The sequence below is a fragment of the Mustela nigripes genome, chromosome 6 (assembly GCF_022355385.1).
Source record: "Mustela nigripes isolate SB6536 chromosome 6, MUSNIG.SB6536, whole genome shotgun sequence".
Lineage (NCBI taxonomy): Eukaryota > Metazoa > Chordata > Mammalia > Carnivora > Mustelidae > Mustela > Mustela nigripes.
Window position 1 is genome coordinate 65,313,297 of NC_081562.1, and position 19,860 is coordinate 65,333,156.

Consider the following 19,860-nt stretch of genomic DNA (forward strand, 5'->3'; position numbering starts at 1 on the left):
AATAAATAAATAAATCTTAAAAACAACAGCAACAAAGGCTTCTTTAGAGAACAAAAACAAGAAATAGAACCCATTAAAAAAAATCAGGTTGTCATATTTAGCAATGATTTGCATTAAAAATATATCTGATCGGTTTCATTATTTGGCTGCATGGACATCATTCTAGTGCTGACAGTTCTGTTACTATATAATGATTTGGACAAGGAAAGCCTACTATTTTTAGTTATCAGGATTAGATGTACTATTTTGTAAAAGATAATTTATAATTATAAAATTTGAGGTATAGCATTTTATTTGTATGTACTTGTTACACACTTAATTCCACACATTTATATGCATTTTTCTCAAAATAATTTAGTTTTAGATACTATATTAGATTAGACTATATTAGACTATATTAGATTTAGTTTTAGATACATATTATACTATATTATACTTACATATTTGAAATAGTTTCATTTGAGATTAGATAAGAATATGAACCAATAAATAACCTATAGTTTTGAATAATTTAGTTTCTATACTTAATTTGTTTTATTTTATTCCTCTTAGCCTACAACTTTTCTCACAGAATAGATCATTTGTCTTTTGGAGAGCTTGTTCCAGGAATTATTAATCCTTTGGATGGAACTGAAAAAATTGCTGTAGATCGTAAGTATTTAGTAATTACTATCGGAATTTGCATGCAGGCAATTGCCTTTATAACTTTAATACTTACACATTTTTAATAATCCTCTTGTGACACATAGATAAATCTTTAAGTAGATTAACGGGGTTAATAATTTTATGTGGAAATGTATGTAGAGAGAATTTCCTACTCTTATCTTAAGAAATGAGCCATAAGAACAAAACAAATTAAAGTAAGAAGTAAGCAGGAAAACAAAAAAAAAATAAGTAAGCAGGAAACAGTAGAATTTAAAAGCTCTCTAAATGAAAGGTTAATGTGTTATTAGGCCTTAACTGCTTTTCCATATGCACTAAAGAAAGAGTAAGAACTAAAGTTTCAACATTAAAGAAGAATTGTTTTCTTTGTATAGACGTAAAGTTTTTTTTTTTTGTTTGTTTGTTTTTTTAGGTTTAAAGTTCTAAAATGCATATTTACCATTTTAGAAACTTCTTTGGGGAGTTTACAAATATCAGAAACCTAGAGTTATTCTAGAATAGCTTGGTTATTAACTCAGAAGTAGTACATTATAGCATAGGTAGATACCTTCTGTTACTATTTTAACCTTCTGTTCCATTTAAAATTCCAGTTTATCCAAATGTGAATGGATTATTTTCTTAATTTTATAACAAGGCATGTATCTTGTGTTTCTTGAAGGTTTTTGGTTACCTTTCCTCTACTGAAATAGTCCTACTGTGTGACATGCCCCACCTTTTAAGGACATTTTAAGGACATGTCAAGCGTCATGTGCTGCTAGGAATTCGAGTCTTTGCAAAACTATAAATAAGGATTTCATTTTTTATTAACTAAAACAGATTTATTAATATTCTTCTCAGCATTATTTTTTTTTAAGTATTTTATTTATCTGACAGAACAAGCAGGGGAAGCAGCAGAGGGAGAGGGAGAAGCAGGCTCCCCACTGAGCAGAGAGCCCGATGTGGGACTTGATCCCAGGACTCTGGACATGACCTGAGCCAAAGACAGACACTTAACCGACTGAGCCAATCAGGCGCCCCAGTATTTTACTCTTATCATGGTATTGTAATCAGATACATCAAAGATGTTTTACTTAGAGTACTGAGTTACATTCCTAAGTATTTTATGTTTGTGTGGGAATGCTTCGCTTAAGGAAACTTGGAAATTCTAGAACCATAAGCTCTATTCAGTATGAAATCTTATCTTTATGTGTATGTTCATGTTCATTGTATACAGATATACACTAGATGTTACTTATGAGATGATCATTGAAAACATGTTAATACTTTATTTCAAGATGCTAAGATGACCTTAAATTTTTGTACAGAAACAGTTCTAAATATAAACAGATTAGTTTTCAAAAGGCTCTTTTTGAGTTTACTTTTTCCTAAATTCACAAAGACTAAGAGGTATTTAGAGTTCTATTATAAAATGCCACCAGATGAATGTCAGGTTATTCAAAGCTTTAAAGCAGGTGTACTCTTCTCCTTACTACTAGATGTTTTATTGGGCTTTGTAATTTTTTTTTCGCAAAAAGAAAAAGGAAAATCAGCATTACTAATCTGTTGTATCAGGTAACCACTCCCTCCTTGATGTTCCCCAGAAGTTTAGGGAATTACTTAGTGTTTACATCTTGAATGCTGTACCAGTTTGGACAAACTAGCACCTTTGGAACAATTTGTGCCTTGCAACAAAATTTCATTCAACAGGGTCTGCGCCCCCCCCCCTCCCCCACCCCCCACTCCCCACCTCCAGCTTTCCCCAACTTGGCCATTAAATTATCTGACAGCTTTATAGTCTTTCTTTGAATTAACATTGACATAAAGGTCTTAGTAGTTCTCTGGCCACAGCTTAAATGTTTTTCAGTTTTTCCTGTCATGTGTCTTTGACTGTTTGGGTTATTCATTGCACTTCACTCCTCACATGTGACAAGATTCTCTTTGCCCTTCACGTTTCCCCCAACTGATTATCCCACCTATGCATACAATGTAGATTATTGTCTTGCCACTCTTAATTTCATCTGCTTTTCATTACTTTTTAAGACTTAAACACCTTTTTCTACTAGCACTTCCAGCTCACTCCCTCTGTTTATGACATAGTAGAGTTTATTGTAAAACACCTCAAAACTAAGCATAGATAGAGCAATTCACCTGAGCAAAGAATGACTCAAAGGATGAAACTGAAGACCATCTATAATTAAAAGCCATCTATTTTTGGGAGACAAAGTTGACACTTTTCTGCCCCAATATCTGAGATAGTATGTATGCTATTCAGTTGAGCCTAATAATAAAAGAACTAGTCAAATACTATTCATATTTTTGAAAGTTATATTGGTACAAGTGGTAGGTGAAGTAAGTTGTGAAGTAGAAACAGGTTTTGTTTTATTTTGTTAGAAACTTGTTTAATGTTAGTGTTTGAAGACACCATTGCTCTCAGCCTCTCCCTCCTGTCTTGTTTACCTTTCCCTTCTCTGTTCTGAATTACACTAAGATAAGAGACGGAGACATTGGATTGATTGAAATAAAAATTCACTAAGGTTGAGCAAAAGAACGTAGACACACAAAAGTACCTTCTATGTACTTTCTATATAAAATTTTAGAATAGGCAAAACTAATCTGTGCTGAGAGAAGGTTAGTGGTTAACCTAGGGTCGGAGATACAGGGAAATGACTGTAAAGCGGTATGGAGGAACTTTTTGAGGTGGTGAAAATATTTTATATTTTGAGTGTGGTGGTGATGACCTGGGTGAATACGATTGTCAAAATTTATCAGACCATACATTTAAAGTTGATATATTTTATTTCTGTACACAGTTTCCATAGACAGTTATGTGGTGTGAATCACATGGTTTCATGTCAAATGTAATGAAGCCTATTACCTAATTCTCACTACAGATAGATATATCTAGTTCTAAATTTTCTAGAATATAGACCTTGAAAATTAACATGTTTTGTATTATGTGAACTGTTATCTAAGATTAACAATTGGTAATAAACTGGTGTTTATGACTTGTATTAAACCTGGAAATGCCTAAAGACTATAAATAGGATCCTTTGGATTATGCAGTAGTCTCAGACCATCAGTGAGTAGGTTTGTTAGTTATCTTCCTCCTGCCGTATCAAGTCTTTGTATATATCCAAAGGCTGGCTAATTCAATTTTGCTTTATCTGTATATCTTAAGATATTAGTAAAAACTGAAAATGTCCTATGGTGATTATACTATCATAACTTTATTCCTACTAATTTCTGTACTATAATGAAATGCTACTTTTATTTTTCACATTTGGTAAAAGGATAATAATGTTATAAAGGATATCTAATGACTACAGTTTTTAACCTCTTCTAATGTGTATATGTGACTATTTATGCTTATTGAAAGGTTGTTTACCAAGTATGAGTATATTGATTTCATTATGCTTTAAAACTTTTTTGTTCTTGTTGTTGTTGTTAAACACTAAGTCATAAGTAGCATTATGTATCAAGGTAAGTGTATTTAATAGAAGGAGGGTGGATTTGGCAGTAGAGTTGTTGCTATTTTGATGAAAAGAAAACATTTTGTTTTTATTCTAGACAACCAGATGTTCCAGTATTTTATTACAGTTGTGCCAACAAAATTACATACATATAAAATTTCAGCAGATACCCATCAGTTTTCTGTGACAGAAAGGGTAAGTTGAATCCAACTGATAAAGTGATTTGATTTTTTTTTTTTAAGCATTTAATAGTCCAGCTACAAAATAAAGTTAGAGTTGGTATCCTCTCCCATTTAAAATTTGTGGAAGTTTTGAAATGCATTAATATTTTAAGCCAATAAAAATGGATATTAGTATGCTTTAGAGCAAGAAAAGAGGAAGATTTTAAAAATCTGGAACATCTTCTATATGGTTTTAAACAAAACATTAAACTAGGATGGTATTAATGACTTTATTCTTTATATCTTAATTTTGCAATGTTTCCTCTTGTATTGGTATAATTAGTTCTTATCTGCCATTGGACTCTGATTTCTTAGTGTTAGTTTTTAATTATTGTTCCTATCCTGGGCTGTGCATGATTCTTGTGTCTCAGATAGAAGACTTAGAGGGTTTGCCTTCCTATGTTAGTACTTTTTATTCATCTAAGAGGACAAACGTTTTGCAATCTCAGGGTGGAGTGGCCTTTTAAATAGGAGCAGAGTTTTGGAATTGGACAGTTTAACAGACTTCTCATATATTCTGGGGTCATGTTTTCTTACTATTGTTTAAGAATGGTATATATCCAAATATTAATATCCTGAAGAGTTCCAAGTTTTGCAAACTTGATTTTGAAGTGTAAACAGGATGGAATGAAATAGAGTATTTTCTTGCTGGTGAACACAGTATGGTAGGTCTTTGATTTTAGTTGCATTCCTTTCAAGAGAAAACTTCTTTTTAAAAAATTTTTTTTAAAGATTTTATTTATTAATTTGACATACAGAGATCACAAGTAGAGAGGCAGGCAGAGAGAGAGAGAGGAGGAAGCAGGCTCCCTGCTGAGCAGAGAACCTGATGCAGGGCTCGATCCCAGGACCCTGAGATCATGACCTGAGCCGAAGGCAGAGGCTTTAACCCACTGAGCCATCCAGGCGCCCCGAGAAAACTTTTAAAAACTAAGCCAGTAGCTTAAATTTTGATATCTTTCAAATGAGGGCATTCTCTTTTCTTCTTGTATTGTATTTCATACAGTTTAAATAAAATGAACAACAGAAAGTGAAATTGTTTCTAAATCTGATAATTGAAATGACAAGAAATATAATTATTTTGTAAATTCTTCGCAAAGAATTGTAACAAAACGTATGTCAAAATATGAGCCTGGCTTTTATGGATTTGGTCGGTGAAGATGCCATATAGTTGTAAGCTCTTGAGCTCAGTAAGTAGAACACTTGAGTGACCTTTTTGAGAAAATAGGAAAGAATGTCTCTGCTCTTGATTTCTGTAGAAGCTGATCACACAAAGAATACAGAATAATTTGATTGTCTCTGAAGAGCTTAGTCTAGTAGGACAATTCATAAAGAGTTTTGGAGATCCCTCTTGTACATTTGGGCTGCAGGGCTTCATATTAACTGTGCAAGTAACCAGATGATGTGAATCCCATTTTTCTGCTTCTCTTGTCTCTCCCCTTCCTTTTAGGAACGTGTAATTAACCATGCTGCAGGCAGCCATGGAGTCTCTGGGATATTTATGAAATATGATCTCAGTTCTCTTATGGTAACAGTTACTGAGGAGCATATGCCTTTCTGGCAGTTTTTTGTAAGACTCTGTGGTATTGTTGGAGGAATCTTTTCAACAACAGGTTAAAATTCATTCCTTGTCTAATTTCTAAAAGTGTTACTGAAATTAAGATGCTTTCCCTTAGAAGGAGCAAGAAATGTATTTATTCCCATGTTTTGGTATTTAAAGAATTTTTTCTAAGATTTAATTCCAAACTTCCAAAATTACATTGATTACACATTAAACATAACTAAGTTCACTGCATTCAGTGATTTTAGGGAGATTAGTGTCCTAGAGAGATCCTAAAATTCAAGTTCTGCTGTTTACATGGTAGTAGCCTTGTAATATAGGACAGCTACCTTTCTGAAATTGTTTTTTCATCTATAAAAATGGGAATAATCATAAGTGTCTAACATAAGTGTGTTGTAGGATTAGATGAGAAAATGCCTAGAAATAGTAGACACTTGAATGTAAATTTTCTTTTTCAGGTAAGGTATTTTTAACTGTAGAATATGTAAAATCAAATCTTACCTACTTTGAACCATGTAATATGTGCAACCAGAATGTTCAGTCATACTGTTTTTATGATTTGGGGCTTTTTTGTCCTAAACTTATGAGATTCTCTTAAAGATAACTTGCAGAATTGTAATCATGAAAATTTGAGTATTAAGTACAATAGATAAAGAAAGGAAACTGTTCCTTCTTTATCCCCAACCCTTTTCAGTATTACATGGAGCTGTATTACTTATACTTTGAATTTTATTTTTTAAATGAATGAATAGGTTTTCTTATGAAAGACTTTGTTGCTACTTTGTTTAAATTTGGAGTGCTGATATTATTTTTTCAAAAAGATATGAATGTAAGACATATAAAGCACCCTTGATAAGATTGCTTTGTCAAGTTCATGAATTATGTGGCCTTGTGATTTTGAAATCTATTTGTTTTAAAATTCAGCTGTTTTTAACCGTTGAAATGAATAAAGCAAACTGTCTTGTTTCCTTTCTTAATCTATTCCATTATAATTAGTGGAGTTTTTTTATTCTTATGTAATAATTTAGGAAATAATTTAGGAAGTAATTTCAATAAAAGCATCATTTAATTAAAAACATAAACTTATTTTTTATTGCAGGCATGTTACATGGATTTGGGAAATTTATAGTTGAAATAATTTACTGTCGTTTCAGACTTGGATCCTACAAACCTGTCAGTTCTGTAAGTGCTATAGTAGAAATGGTGCTGACCTCTAACTCATAGTACCATTGTTAAACCTAAACAGTAGCTTTTGGTGCTCAGAAAGAAATTGCCCAAAATAAAGCATTGTGTTTAGAGGGGATGTGTAAGGAATAAAACTAATGCTTTGGTCTTTTCTTCTCCCTAGGTCCCCTTTGAGGATGGCCACACAGACAACCACTTACCTCTTTTAGAGAATAATACACATTAGCACCTCCTGAGTGAAGGAGAAAAACTTTTTGCCTGAGACATAAAACCTTTTTTAATAATAAAATATTGTGCAATATATTCAAAGAAAAGAAAATATGAATGAGAAGTGGGAATCATACCTAGGGGAAAAAAAAAAAGAAAAACCCAAACTGAAATCTTATATATGTTGTGTCTGTTACAAATGTCCTAGAAGAAATTATGCAGCTAATCAGTGAATAAGCCTAACTGAAGTATTGCTTTGAAGATGACCCCTTCTGATATTTTCATAGAAATGGGCAGTATCGAAATCAGAGCTTGCTTCTTGGTGAAAGAGCCTGAAGTAAAGAAGTCAAACCACATCTAAAGAAAAAGGGATTATAAATGCAAATGTTTGCATCCTTCTGTTTTTAAAAGATATATCAGAATAAAATATGTAAAACATATGGAAAACTAGTCTAGACTTTAAAAAGTTGTGGTCAGGTAATAAAGGAAAACAGGGATGGGTCCCTATGTTATAGCCATATCAATGTTAAGCCATAATGACAAGGCCATTTATCCAATAATTTGGTCTGAGGAAGGTCACTGCTTTTCTTTAAACTCTGGCTGTTGGCTTTTTCTGACTGTTCAAGGCAGGGTTGTGGAAGACTAAGGTGAATTCTTATGGAGGCAGGTGCATAGGTGCTATAATATGTAACAGATATCATTCACATACTGTATAGTGGGCACTTACTTATACAGGCAGAACAAAGCACATTTTTTAGAAAGATGCTCAATTTTCTAATCTGATACTTGCATTAATGGTATACTTTGGGAGCAGGTGGTGACTAATACAAAGGTCCATTGCTGGTGAGGAAACCTCTCAGCTTGTAAATTATTAAATGGAAAAATAGACTATTTTCTACATGTTTGGGTGAGAGGCAACAGGGTAACTTTAAAGTAGAAACATGAGGCAAATAAAGTAGAAACATGAGGCAAGATCGTGTCAGATTTAAGATATTATCATTAAACAGTGTCTGGTAAGCTGTAAACTGGATTATGAGTGTCTGCATTCAGAGTGTCCTGAATGTTACTGATTTTGTTATTAGAGTGTGTTGTTCTAGCTTCCTTATTATTTAAGGATTGCTTTTAAATTTGCAGATTATGAAAGACTAAAAATAATGAGGGAGATTTCACTCAGGTGCCATTAAATACTGTATTTGGAATATGTGTGCCAACATCAGTTTTTCCTTTTTTAATACTTAATGATAGAGTCAACTATACCAATCCCCAACAGTTGAAGTACTTCAGAGAAATGGGGAAATAAAATTCCAGGTAAGTAGGAAGGACAAGACTAAAAGACTAGTTTTAAAATGGTGGTTTGGGACATAGGATGTCACAGATTACAGTTTTACAAATGGATTTTTTTGTTTTTTTTTAAAAGATAAATGTTTTCTTGAAAGTAGTTGGTACAGATGATGTGAGTGGAGAGGAGAGATACTGTTGGAACTGCTCTGAAGTAAAGCTTACGTTAAATGGCACTGCAGGAAGTAAAAGCATTATTGTTTAAAATACACACTTTACTACTAAGAGCCATTAAGTTGACTATTAACACAGGTGACATAACGTGCTCTGAAAGATTTTTTTTGTTCCAGAAAATTCTAAATAATGAATGCGCCTTCTCTGTTGATTTTTTTTTTTTTAAGATAGTATTTCCAGTGAAGTTAGACAAGGAACTATAGAACATCTCTCAAAAGAAATTTTATTTAGAATTTTAGCAATTTTAGACTGAATCTTGGTTCTGTGAATCTGCTTTCCAGAAAGTTCATTCAAGTTTCAGAGTCTTGTATTTTTTTTTTTTTTTTAGGGAGGTAAAACTATTGATTTAAAATTACTTTCTTTCAGTTAGGATTTTAGTAGTTAAGTGTCTTTAAAAAGGATTTTAAAATTGTTTTGGTGCTTACATATGATTTTTAATTGTTCCCATGTTTTCCAAATACCTTATTAAAATTTTAATGTAACTAACCTGTCCCATTAAAGCTGACTATAAAAGCCATTTCTTTAAAGCAAAATCTTGCTTTGCCATTGATTTACACTTTAATAGTTAAGAAAACTTGCTACCTGACTCTCCTCAAATACTAAAAGTCAGGTTTTTGGCCATCAAAGTAGTAAGATTCTGATCAGCCTTCTGGATGGTGAATGACGAAGTATACCTGCATATTGGGATTTGTTAGGAGTTTTTGACCTCACCAAGTGTTTCTTTTCCATTGCAGAGAACACTGTGCTGACCTACTTCTTATGGAGCTTTGGCTTGTGCTTGGGGGAGGGTGTCCTCAGTAGGGTACCCAACTTTATTACTCAATCCTTTTTATTTATTCATAATATTTATATATTCCAGACTAAATATTTTAAAAGTTGAGATTTCAGCTTATATGAAATAGGCTTTTTAAAAAACTGTGTTTTGTATACTTTGGTCTAGAAAAGGAGATGAATATTTAGGTGAATAATTCTCTGCTGTGGTATTTGTACAGTACAGATGACCTCTTGGGAAAAGCTTAACGCAGTATTAGAATTACAAAATCACTTTTAATTCTCAGTTTAGATGATTAATACCACATTTTTCTCACATATGTTTTATGATAGCACTGAATTTTCATAGAAAAATTACTAATGCAAGCAAGGTTTGCAGTTTTTAAACCTAACTTTGGAATTTGTAAAGGAATGACTTAAGGTCTAATTTTTTAATGGTATCTGTAGGGATATTTTATGCATCCTTTTTATGTTCTGGGTTAATGATTCAGGTACCAGAAAGGAAATTTTATATGCATCTTGTCTGCTTCAAAATTTAAAACTTTGAATCTTGAACTCAAGTTCAAGATGCATATTTTCATTGTTTAAAAATACTTATGCCTGAGCCAGATGATCTTTAAAATTTCATCATGCCCTTTAATGTAGTGCTTAAGTCCCTCCACTTCTGTTTGGAGCTCTATTGCAAACCTTCTGCAAGCTAAAGTGAGCCACCCTTTGTCAGCACTATCCGAACTTGATCACCATGTATTCACTACATTATGGTATGATGCCTGGGTTAATGTCCCACTATTTCCTTATTGTAGTTTTTCCCCACTTTTGAAATATTTGTTAGTGATAAAATCACCTTGCATTGTCGTAACAGTAGGAAACAAACTGCCTTGGATTTTTTTGTTTTTTGTTTTTAAGAGAAAAGAGGATACACAATTTTAGAGTCTCAATCCTTAACAATTGGACTGTAAGTAAAATGACAAATATAAATTTCTTTGTCCTCTTATTATCGTGTACCCCCAAATAAGACTCAGTCCCTCATATATAAGCTTTTTTCCTCATAGGAAAACTGGCAGTCTTTAAATATCACTCTGTTATATTGCTTTTGCTCCAGATAGAGCCAAATTACTGTATGAGATTGGATTTCTTTTGTATTTTCATATTAAAAAGTGAATGAGTGATTCTAAATCAGCTGTTTGAATGAGATGTTAACTGGAGGTGATGGGTTGGATGAGTATAAAGTTAGTAAGTTATCTTAAGTATTTTTTCTGAGTTGTATTAATTGCTTTAGGTGGTGACTGTTTTTAACTCTGAAATAGTCATTACTGTATCAGGTATGTTGTGGGTAAAGAATATAAGGATTACCAAAACTTCTTTTTAAACATAGATACCTTTTCTTTGCACTTACCGTCCATCCTCTTTTCCCCAAAAGTAGAAGGTTCTTCGTATTACATTGTAATAATTGTATATATTAGGCATTCAAATAATGGTTAATTGGTCTTGATAGAAAATAATTAGGGATTTTCTTTCATACAGATACCTATTTTTACTGCTTAATCATCACAGAACTTTATTTGTGTAATTTCTTTAATGCCACAGATAAAACATGCTTCAGCGTGTAAATGTAACACTCTTAATGGTATCAGAAAATGTTTAAGCATTAGTATCTGTGTGTTAAAATTTATACTCATCTGGTAGTTTCTTTGGAAAATTCTTTTTTCCTCAGGGGAGGGAGGAAATCTGTAGTAGTCAGCAGTTAAAGATACAACACTAGAAGAGGAAAACATTTTTTTAATTGAAACTTTCATTTAATCAAAAGTCAAAATGAATACTTGATCAGTGGAATTCATGGAATTGGTGAAACAATCAAAAGATAGTAAATTCTTGGAATAATTATGTTTTATCCCATCTCATTGAATTATAACTTGATTTCTTTTTATCATATCTATAGTTTGTATCTCAATCAGTATAGCTCAGAAGTATCATCTAGACCTCTCAAATTAAAAATCACCAAGTGCTTTGTTTCAGAGCTGGGTTGTGTGGAAAGGAGTTCCCAGACCTTTAGATGAGATTCGAGAAAAGATACTGCCCAGAAGAGTTCCCCCCCAAATGCCCTTTATGGTGTTCAGAAAAATCTCAGGTAATACTGGACTTGAAGCTGCCCTTCAAGCCTTGTACACTACAACTATGTGCACGTGCTTTCTGAGTATTACCAATTAATCGGGAAAGTGAGTATACATATCACTGCCTTCCTTGCCAGTTTATGCTCATGTAATTTTCTAGTGGTTGTGCGGTTTTTTTTAGTTGCTGAGGCCTCACATACTATATTTGGATAATATTCCATATTTTTAACATGAAATGCTGCAATCCAACATACACTGATTTCTCAAATGCAAGGAAAGTCAGGATAACAGTTATATTATTAATATAGGGATTTGAGAATAAATAGTTTTTACTAATTCATTGGTATTATACATAAAATATTTTTAAATAAAACAACACTTACTCTCTAAAGTGACAGTCTGTTAGTGAAGTCTCTTCTGCTGTACTTTGCACAGTTAGCATTGTGTAACTGGAATGATCAAGATACTAGCAAGTCCTGGTGGTCATAGAAGGGTAATCCTCCCTACTTCCCAGAAAAACTAACATTTACATTTATATTTAAAATTTTGCCTTTCTCACTGGCAAAGATCAAGGGACTGAATTTTTGTGTTATGTGTTTTTTTGGTTTTTTTTTTCTTCAAGATTCTAGCCTAGGACCTTCCATCAGTCACTCCAGCTCTGAGGACTGAGCAAAATAAACAAATATAAGGGGTTTGGTGACTTCAGTGAACAGAAAGGAAGCTCCTGAGAGAAGGTTTTCAGGAAAATGGGTGACTCAAAAGATTTAGAAATAAAAGTTGTCAGATTCAAATAATGAAACTAATTTTACTTACAAGCATAATCGGTACCAATGCAACTATGCTTGAGCTCTCCTTCTATACATAATTATTTACACCTATTTTTTGTTTGTTTTGTTTTTTAGATTTCAGAAATAGTTGAGGGAAGTGCTAGATGTGAATCCACTTTTCCAGTTCTCCCAGCCTTCAACAGGTCTTCATGGTATAACAGAAAAAGGACACTGAGATTTCAGAGAATTATCTCTTTTACAGTTTTTCTGAGGATGCAAAGATCATTCTTCCTCAACTTAATCTTGACTTTAAACCTTTATACTGGGTACCCCAGAATGATTCCAAGGTTAGAACTGCCTTTCTTTAGCATATTTCAGCTTATATCATGTGTTCTTCCATGTACATTGAGTCAAAAATTAGTCCTCTGAAGAGAAAAAAACCTAAATATGGACAGATAAATGTACTTTGGTGTTTTATATTCAAGGGCACAGAATGGAGTATTAGGAAGCAATCTGGAAATAATTTTTCCTAAGATATGTATGATTATAGGCTAGGATATGACTTTCCTTCTCTCACTGAAATAAAATATAGAGGTAAGAAACAGAGGTGAAGACATGACAACACTTTGACAGGTAACGAGCTTGGGCATATTCTTTGTTACTTCCTAATCTTGAGAACCACAGTTCGCTGTTTTAGAGGTATCCAAAAGGTTCCAGATAAAAGGAGCTTGCTGAATGTTCTTACACCTTAAGCGTGCTGGGTGCCCTAAAGTAGGAGAGGAATTTATAACAGAAGCTCACAATGAAGAACCAGACATTCCGAGCCATCTGAGATCTTGCAATGAGAAGGCGCCACGCGATGAGGAAGAGGGCAGTGTTAAAGAGGTAGTGAATATTTCGGAGCCTGGGGACAGACACATAGAACCAAAGTTAAAACACCAAAGACCCAAATGTGTTATCTGAAGCCAAAGTGTATTGTTTCTGGTTGTGACCAGCAAATTGTTACGTGCCCACAGGTACGTGGCATGACCTTATGACCTTTTGATTTTTATAGCTCTTATTCCACAACATGCCTTCTGAATAATCAGATTTCCATAGTATTCCCCTGACTAGTTTCTTTTTCCCAAACCTCTCCCTACTTGGACGAATCTTAAAACATGACTAACCTAATCTTTCTTAAATATACTTTGATCATATCACAAATCTTCCCTGGTTCTTGTTCAGTAGAAGGTAAGTTCTAAAGTTCTCAGCCTGCTTCAAGGTTCCTCTGTTTGCAATTTACTTTTCCAAGCTTATAATCTCTGCATTAAAAGCCCTTTGTTTCTATGAGAATTATATCAGACTGTTCTGGTTCTTTGCCCCTTGTGGAATAAGGACTGAAAGGAATTTAAGGCAGTTTAAGGATTTCAAGAGTGGTTGAGTGACTGCTCATGTTAAAGAGCACAGTCAAGTTACCTACTTTTTGGTATTCTTTATTTCACATTATGATAGGTTGTGGTAGAAGAAACAGAGAAACTTGGATTCAAATCTGGTTCCTCTACTTCCCATGTCTTACCATGGACAAGTTACTTAACCTTCTTTGAGTCTAAATAGTTGATTAAAAAAAAAGAAAAATGGGATAACAAAATAACATCTCCCTCATACAGGTGTGGTGATATCTAGCTGAAACAGTGTATTACAAGGGGGAGAATATACAAGGAAGGACCTGTAATGTAGTAAATGCTCGGGAAATGTTAATTCCTCCTCTCCCCTGCTCAAATTTCATGTCTGGTATAAAATCAGGTATTTGTGGTAAGTGCTTGGTAAATATTAACTGACTGATTATGCTTACCTTTTCAAATGTTGTTTTGCTTCTGGGATCCCAGCCATATCCTCTTTCAGTAAGTACTTCTTAACTCCTAAAACATAATTTTCAATGTATTCCAACCAGTTCAACTGGCGCACATCAAAGTTGAATACCTGAAAGGCAAGAAGAGATTATGGGGGCTGCCCGATTTTCACTGATGGAGACAATCACCTTGTCTTTTTTGATGAAGTTTCTTTTACATAAATGAGTGACGTTCGGTTTGAAAGACTTAGGTTGGACCCCTCCAAAGGAGATTATTAGAGCTGTTATTTCAAAGACACTGACTCTATGGGTTACTATTACACAAATATTTAAGCATAGATCAAGCACAAATATTTAACTTTTGGGAAGTCTTGTGAGGGGAATTTAAAGGAACTGGCATTAATTGGGTGAAAGCTAATTTCAAGTAAATGGAGGTTAATTATTTTTAAAAGTGTTGGAATAACTTTGGTTAGGGAACAAAACTAAGAGTGCTTTTCTTTCCCATTCTTGAATTTTGGTGGTGGTCCCTTGGCCTACCATCCTTTCCTACTTCATTTTGCAGATTAAGGTAAACTGGATAAGCAAAGCCTTAAGGAAAAGTTTAGCAGAATTTATATTCTGTATTTGTTTTAGAGGTGTTATCATACTGTGTGTGCTGTTAAATGAAGTCCTTCAAAAACATTTAGAGCTAAGTGATATGAGTGAAGTGCTTGCTTCTCTTGGAACACTAGTACATTTCCTCCTCTTGGACACAGAATGCCATGGAACTATATTTTTCCCTTTCACTTCGCCACCAGAAGGTTCAGAACAAAGTCCCTGCTTAACTGCACTGACTTGGATAAGATCTCGTAGACTAGACATGGATGAACATTCTATTTTTCTTATCCTTGAGTTCATGTTTTAAAATTTTCCCTAGTTTGATATTTTATTTCTATTTTGTTCTTTAATTATATATGCTTATTGCAAGTTATCCCAAATCTTTGTGAAATAATATGGAGTATTAACAAATAGATGAGATTAACAAGTTCGAGAGCGCTTCATAGACTTGTCCAACAGCTGAAATGCTTTTCAAAGGTAATTTTTTTTATTACTTTGGATAGGTTTGTTTTTAATCGTAGCACTAAATATAACTTATTCATCTGTATAAATAGAGGCTTTTATTTTATACTATTTCACATTTCTAAGTTAGATTTCAATGAAGCCATAAAGTTTAGAATTCTCATCCCATAGGGTGAGTCAAACTCAATTCTAAGCCAGAGTTTGGCAATTATATCCAGTTATTCAGGACTATTACCTTTGCTAAGATATTTTGAAAGCATATGTTAAATCCATAGCAGATTTGTTTTTTTCCACAAAATTTTTGGTTATTTTAGGTTAAAATAGTAGTATGTCAAAAAATGGAACTCTATGCTTATTACCTTTTGAATTCTTTAGATGGATATATTCCATGGAGTAAATAAAATAAAAATAAGCCTACCTAAAACTTGAAGCTAATTTTAAACATAATCTATGGTAGCTTTTTAAAAAATAAGCTAATTTGATCATTAGCTCTACATTTTAAACACGTGCTTAGAATAATCTTTGTCTATACAAGGTACGTAAACGTTGCTGAAAATAGCTCTATTTCATGTCCGGTTTAGAGAGGATCAGCAATTATTTCAGTTAAAACATCCCTCAAAAATCTCACCTGGTGTATTTACTGTAACAGTGTTTGATTTGCAAGTAACTCTTAGGTTCCATGACCCAAAGTAATTCTAGAGCTTGGATTTGAATCACGTTATATACCTGGCAAGTGAGGTGAGCTATGGCCTTCTAATGATTCCCTCTCGGTGTGACTTGGTCTCTTTTACATGCTGCCAAGTACTAGGTAACTCAAGAAATGCTTTTGGGGGGTGGGGGCACCTGGTGGGCTCAGTCAATTAAGTGACTGCCTTTGGCTCAGGTCATGGTCTCAGGGTCCTGAGACTGATCCCGTGTTGGGATCCCTGCTCCTTAGGGACTCTGTTTCTCCTTCTTCCTCTGCTGTTCCTCCTGCTTGTGCGTTTTCTCTCAAATGAATAAATAAAATCTTTAAAAAATGCTTTTTTCTTTAAAAAATTAGATAATGTCAATCAAGAGTGAAAACTTTAAAGTTTAATTGAAAACTAAGTCTTTGCTCAGGGAACACATGACTTCTTGAGAAGAAAAATGCTAGGAACATGTACAAAGTATGAAAGATTTCTATGTGAATTTCAGAATATGGAAAGATCTCAGGACTTAATGTCTGCAACTGCCAAGAAGCTAATGTAAAGAAAGAAATGGCAATGATGCTAAGCAATTAGAGTGAAGGCATGTCTTGAGAGATGCTTGAATTGTTGAAAACAGGTCATTAGAGGGAGAGAAGCTGTCTAGGTGTCAGTGTGCTAGAGGAGGGAGAGAGGTCTTAGTGGGATGCACATGTGAGGAGGGTTTAGCTTTAAAAAGAAAGAAAGAACTGTAGCTTTGGAGATGCAGAACAATTTTGATTTAACAAGAAGAATGGATACATTTATGAGTAGTAAAATTATGATTTTTTTTGTCATTGAAGTCCTATGTTGTGAGATTAGGGAAAATAGAGAGGTTTGTTGAAAACAGCCTCCAAAGGCAAACAGGGATTGAAGCAAAGTATGTGAAATGTGACTACAGGATAGCAGTGAGGATCTACCCAGTCAAGAACCCAGGTCTCTTATCTACATTAACTTATATCCTGTAGTTATATCAATTGCACGGATTGGTTTTCTTAGCCAAAAAAAAAAAAAAAAAAAGATTCTGTGTATATAACTAAAACTTCCTTTGTCAGATTTCCAGGTCAAATAATTCTAAGTTGCAAATGAGCAAGATTTTCCTGTTGGTTGTCAGCACTCTACTTACTCTCTGGTCTTCAGGACTCAGCTCAGACATCAGCATTTCTGTATTGTATGTGCTCCATTCCCAACTCCGGTTGACAAAATACTCCAGCATGGAAACTGTTCTTAAAAGCCGATTCATGACCTTTGTCATCCTGGGGTAAAGAGATATCAGATATCAAATACCAGCACACCACTGCTGGCTGCTTTCCCGTTACTACTTTTTAGGATGTGTGACAAATTACTTATCAGAAACTATAAAAAATTTACCTCTTTCCCCCACTTCCTCATTAAAACACGTATTCTTTTTTTCTCTGTACACGTTAATTGTTTAATGAAGGAATATTGAATCTAAGGGAGTTTGATTAGTCATTTAATACCATCGAACTCCTCTTCCTCTCTACTACCTTCTCTTTCTCAAGAGTAGCAAGTATTTTGGGGCACCAGGGTGGTTCAGGTGGTTAAGTGACTGCCTTCAGCTCAGGTCATGATCCTGGAATCCTGGGATTGAGTCCCACATTGGGCTCTCTGCTCAGCAGGGAGTCTGCTTCTCCCTCTGACCCTCTCCCCTCTCGTGCTCACTCTCCCTCTCTCTCAAGTAAATAAGTAAAATCTTAACAAAACAAAAAAAATGAGCAAACATTTTAAAAGTGCAGCCTGATACCAGAAAATAACTTACTAGGTGATAACCCCACTGTCTGGCACTGTGCTGATGTTTCAAAAAATTCTCTCACCTAGTTCTCATAGCATCTCTGCTAAGTAGCTTCGCATCTACATTTTATGAATGGGCAAAGTGAGCTTAAGATAGATTAAGTGGCCATGATAATACAAGCAACAAAAGGAAAATTCCAAACCAGTTTTGACCGACCTAAAAAAGCCTCGCTTTTGTAATCTCACCACTCTTGTGTCCCATTTCTTCTGATGGCTGGCATCTGCCCGCCCTGTGGTCAGGACGGGGACCAGCTCTGCTGTGTGAACTTGCCAAATTTACAACAATTTATGGAAAACTTTCATATTTGATGCTCTTATTCGATCCTCACAGGTCGTAAAGATATGTACTCTTCATCTTAAAGAAGGATTAACAGGTTCAAGGTCACACAGCAAATGCAGCAACCTAGATCTTCTGGCTACGGATCACTTTAGCCCATAGAACATTTACTTTAGGCCAGGTTAGCAGTAGTGATTACTGTAGTCGACCCAATAATGACTTGTGATGCTATTTTGGGAATTTGGTCTTATTTCTGGTCAAATCCTAATAATCCATTTACCTAATGTCTTCTGCGGGACTTCTCTCATTGTATCATGGGAAATTCCTAGGCAGAAGGTATACTCATTATTCCCTGATATAAGCATCATAAAAGGGTTACATTTGGCTAATATCATCTTACATTTTTGCTATTGACAATATATCTCCCTTCCTCCTCTCCAAGTGCACATATTTAGACCTATTCTAAGCAATGTGATAGTATATGGAGAAGACTTTGGGAGGTGATTAGTGCCCTTTATAAAAGAAACCCCAGGGGCGCCTGGGTGGTCATTGGGTTAGGCCTCTGCCTTCGGCTCATGTCATGGTCTCAGGGTCCTGGAATTGAGCCCCCGCATCAGGCTCTCTGTTCAGCAGGGAACCTGCTTCCTCCTCTCTTTCTCTGCCTACCTCTCTGCCTGCTTGAGACCTCCATCTGTCAAATAAATAAAATAAAAAGAAACCCCAGAAATCTCTCAGCCTTTTCAGTATGTGAGGACACAGATGGCTGTCTAGGAACCGGGAAGCAGGTCTTCAGCAGATGCCGAATCTACCAGCACTGTGATCTTAGACTGCCCAGTCTCTGCAACCATGAGAAACAGCTTCTGTTGTTCATAACCCACCCAATCTATGATAGTCTGTTATAGCAGCCCAAATGGCAGGCGAGAATTCTACCACTGAACCACCCATGCTAGCAGCCCAAATGGATAATGGCAATCTTTTTCCCTTCTACAACTCTGTCATCCTGGGGTAAAGAGATGATGTGATTTCATTTCATTGATGTGATTTCAATAAATTTAATTTTTAAAAATAAGCATTGTAGAATGATATCCTATGTACAGAATATATCAGCCTAATAGTATTTTTTCTTAGAATATATTTATGACTTTCAGGCACAGAAGGTATTCTTAACACACAAAATGTAAAAGCTATAAAGGACTCTTTTCCTTTATTCATTTTATCACATAAAAACGTAGAACTACTATATTTTTTAAGATTTTTTCTCTTCTTCTTTTTTTAAATAATGAGAGCATGCATAAGCAGGGAGAACGGTAGGCAGAGAAGTAGGCCCTGCTGAGCAAGGAGCCTGACATGGGACTCGATCCCGGGACTCTGGAATCATGGCCTGAGATGAAGACAGATGCTTAACCTATTGTACCACCCAGTCATCCCTAAAACTTTAGTAATAACAGTGATTACTATATTCTATGCCCTGTTACATAAAACCTCATAAAATAGGTATGATTACTATCCCTTTTTACAGGTGAGGCAGTTAGGTATTACAGACTGTAATTTAGGGCTCACATGGCCCTTGACTTGGTGAAGCCAGGATTTAAATGTGTAAGTCAGACTCTACACTCCATGCTCTTAAGACCTACATTGTATGTAGTCCTGTTGTATTAGAAAAAGATTCATTCATAAAGCTACGAGATAAGAAATTGAGTTGGAGAAAATACATGAAGTATGTATTTATGCAC

The 19,860-nt window shown here is 34.5% G+C and overlaps 2 protein-coding genes across 5 annotated transcripts in view; one reads left to right on the forward strand and one right to left on the reverse strand.

Annotated features, from left to right (window-relative positions):
* ERGIC2 (ERGIC and golgi 2) overlaps window positions 1-9,284 on the forward strand; it is a 38,438-nt gene extending 29,154 nt beyond the window's left edge. Inside the window, exons 10-14 of the mRNA XM_059402733.1 lie at window positions 553-651; window positions 4,210-4,307; window positions 5,784-5,946; window positions 6,994-7,076; window positions 7,243-9,284. Of these exons, the coding sequence (XP_059258716.1) occupies window positions 553-651; window positions 4,210-4,307; window positions 5,784-5,946; window positions 6,994-7,076; window positions 7,243-7,305 (506 nt within the window). The 3' untranslated portion in view covers window positions 7,306-9,284. The remainder of the gene's footprint in view (window positions 1-552; window positions 652-4,209; window positions 4,308-5,783; window positions 5,947-6,993; window positions 7,077-7,242) is intronic.
* A 2,046-nt stretch (window positions 9,285-11,330) lies between these two features.
* FAR2 (fatty acyl-CoA reductase 2) overlaps window positions 11,331-19,860 on the reverse strand; it is a 135,467-nt gene continuing 126,937 nt past the window's right edge. For all 4 annotated transcript variants that reach the window (XM_059402732.1, XM_059402729.1, XM_059402730.1 and 1 more), the window contains 3 exons: window positions 17,165-17,294; window positions 14,279-14,406; window positions 11,331-13,351 (listed from right to left, as the gene is read on the reverse strand). In XM_059402732.1, the coding sequence (XP_059258715.1) occupies window positions 13,189-13,351; window positions 14,279-14,406; window positions 17,165-17,294 (421 nt within the window). In that variant the 3' untranslated portion in view covers window positions 11,331-13,188. The remainder of the gene's footprint in view (window positions 13,352-14,278; window positions 14,407-17,164; window positions 17,295-19,860) is intronic.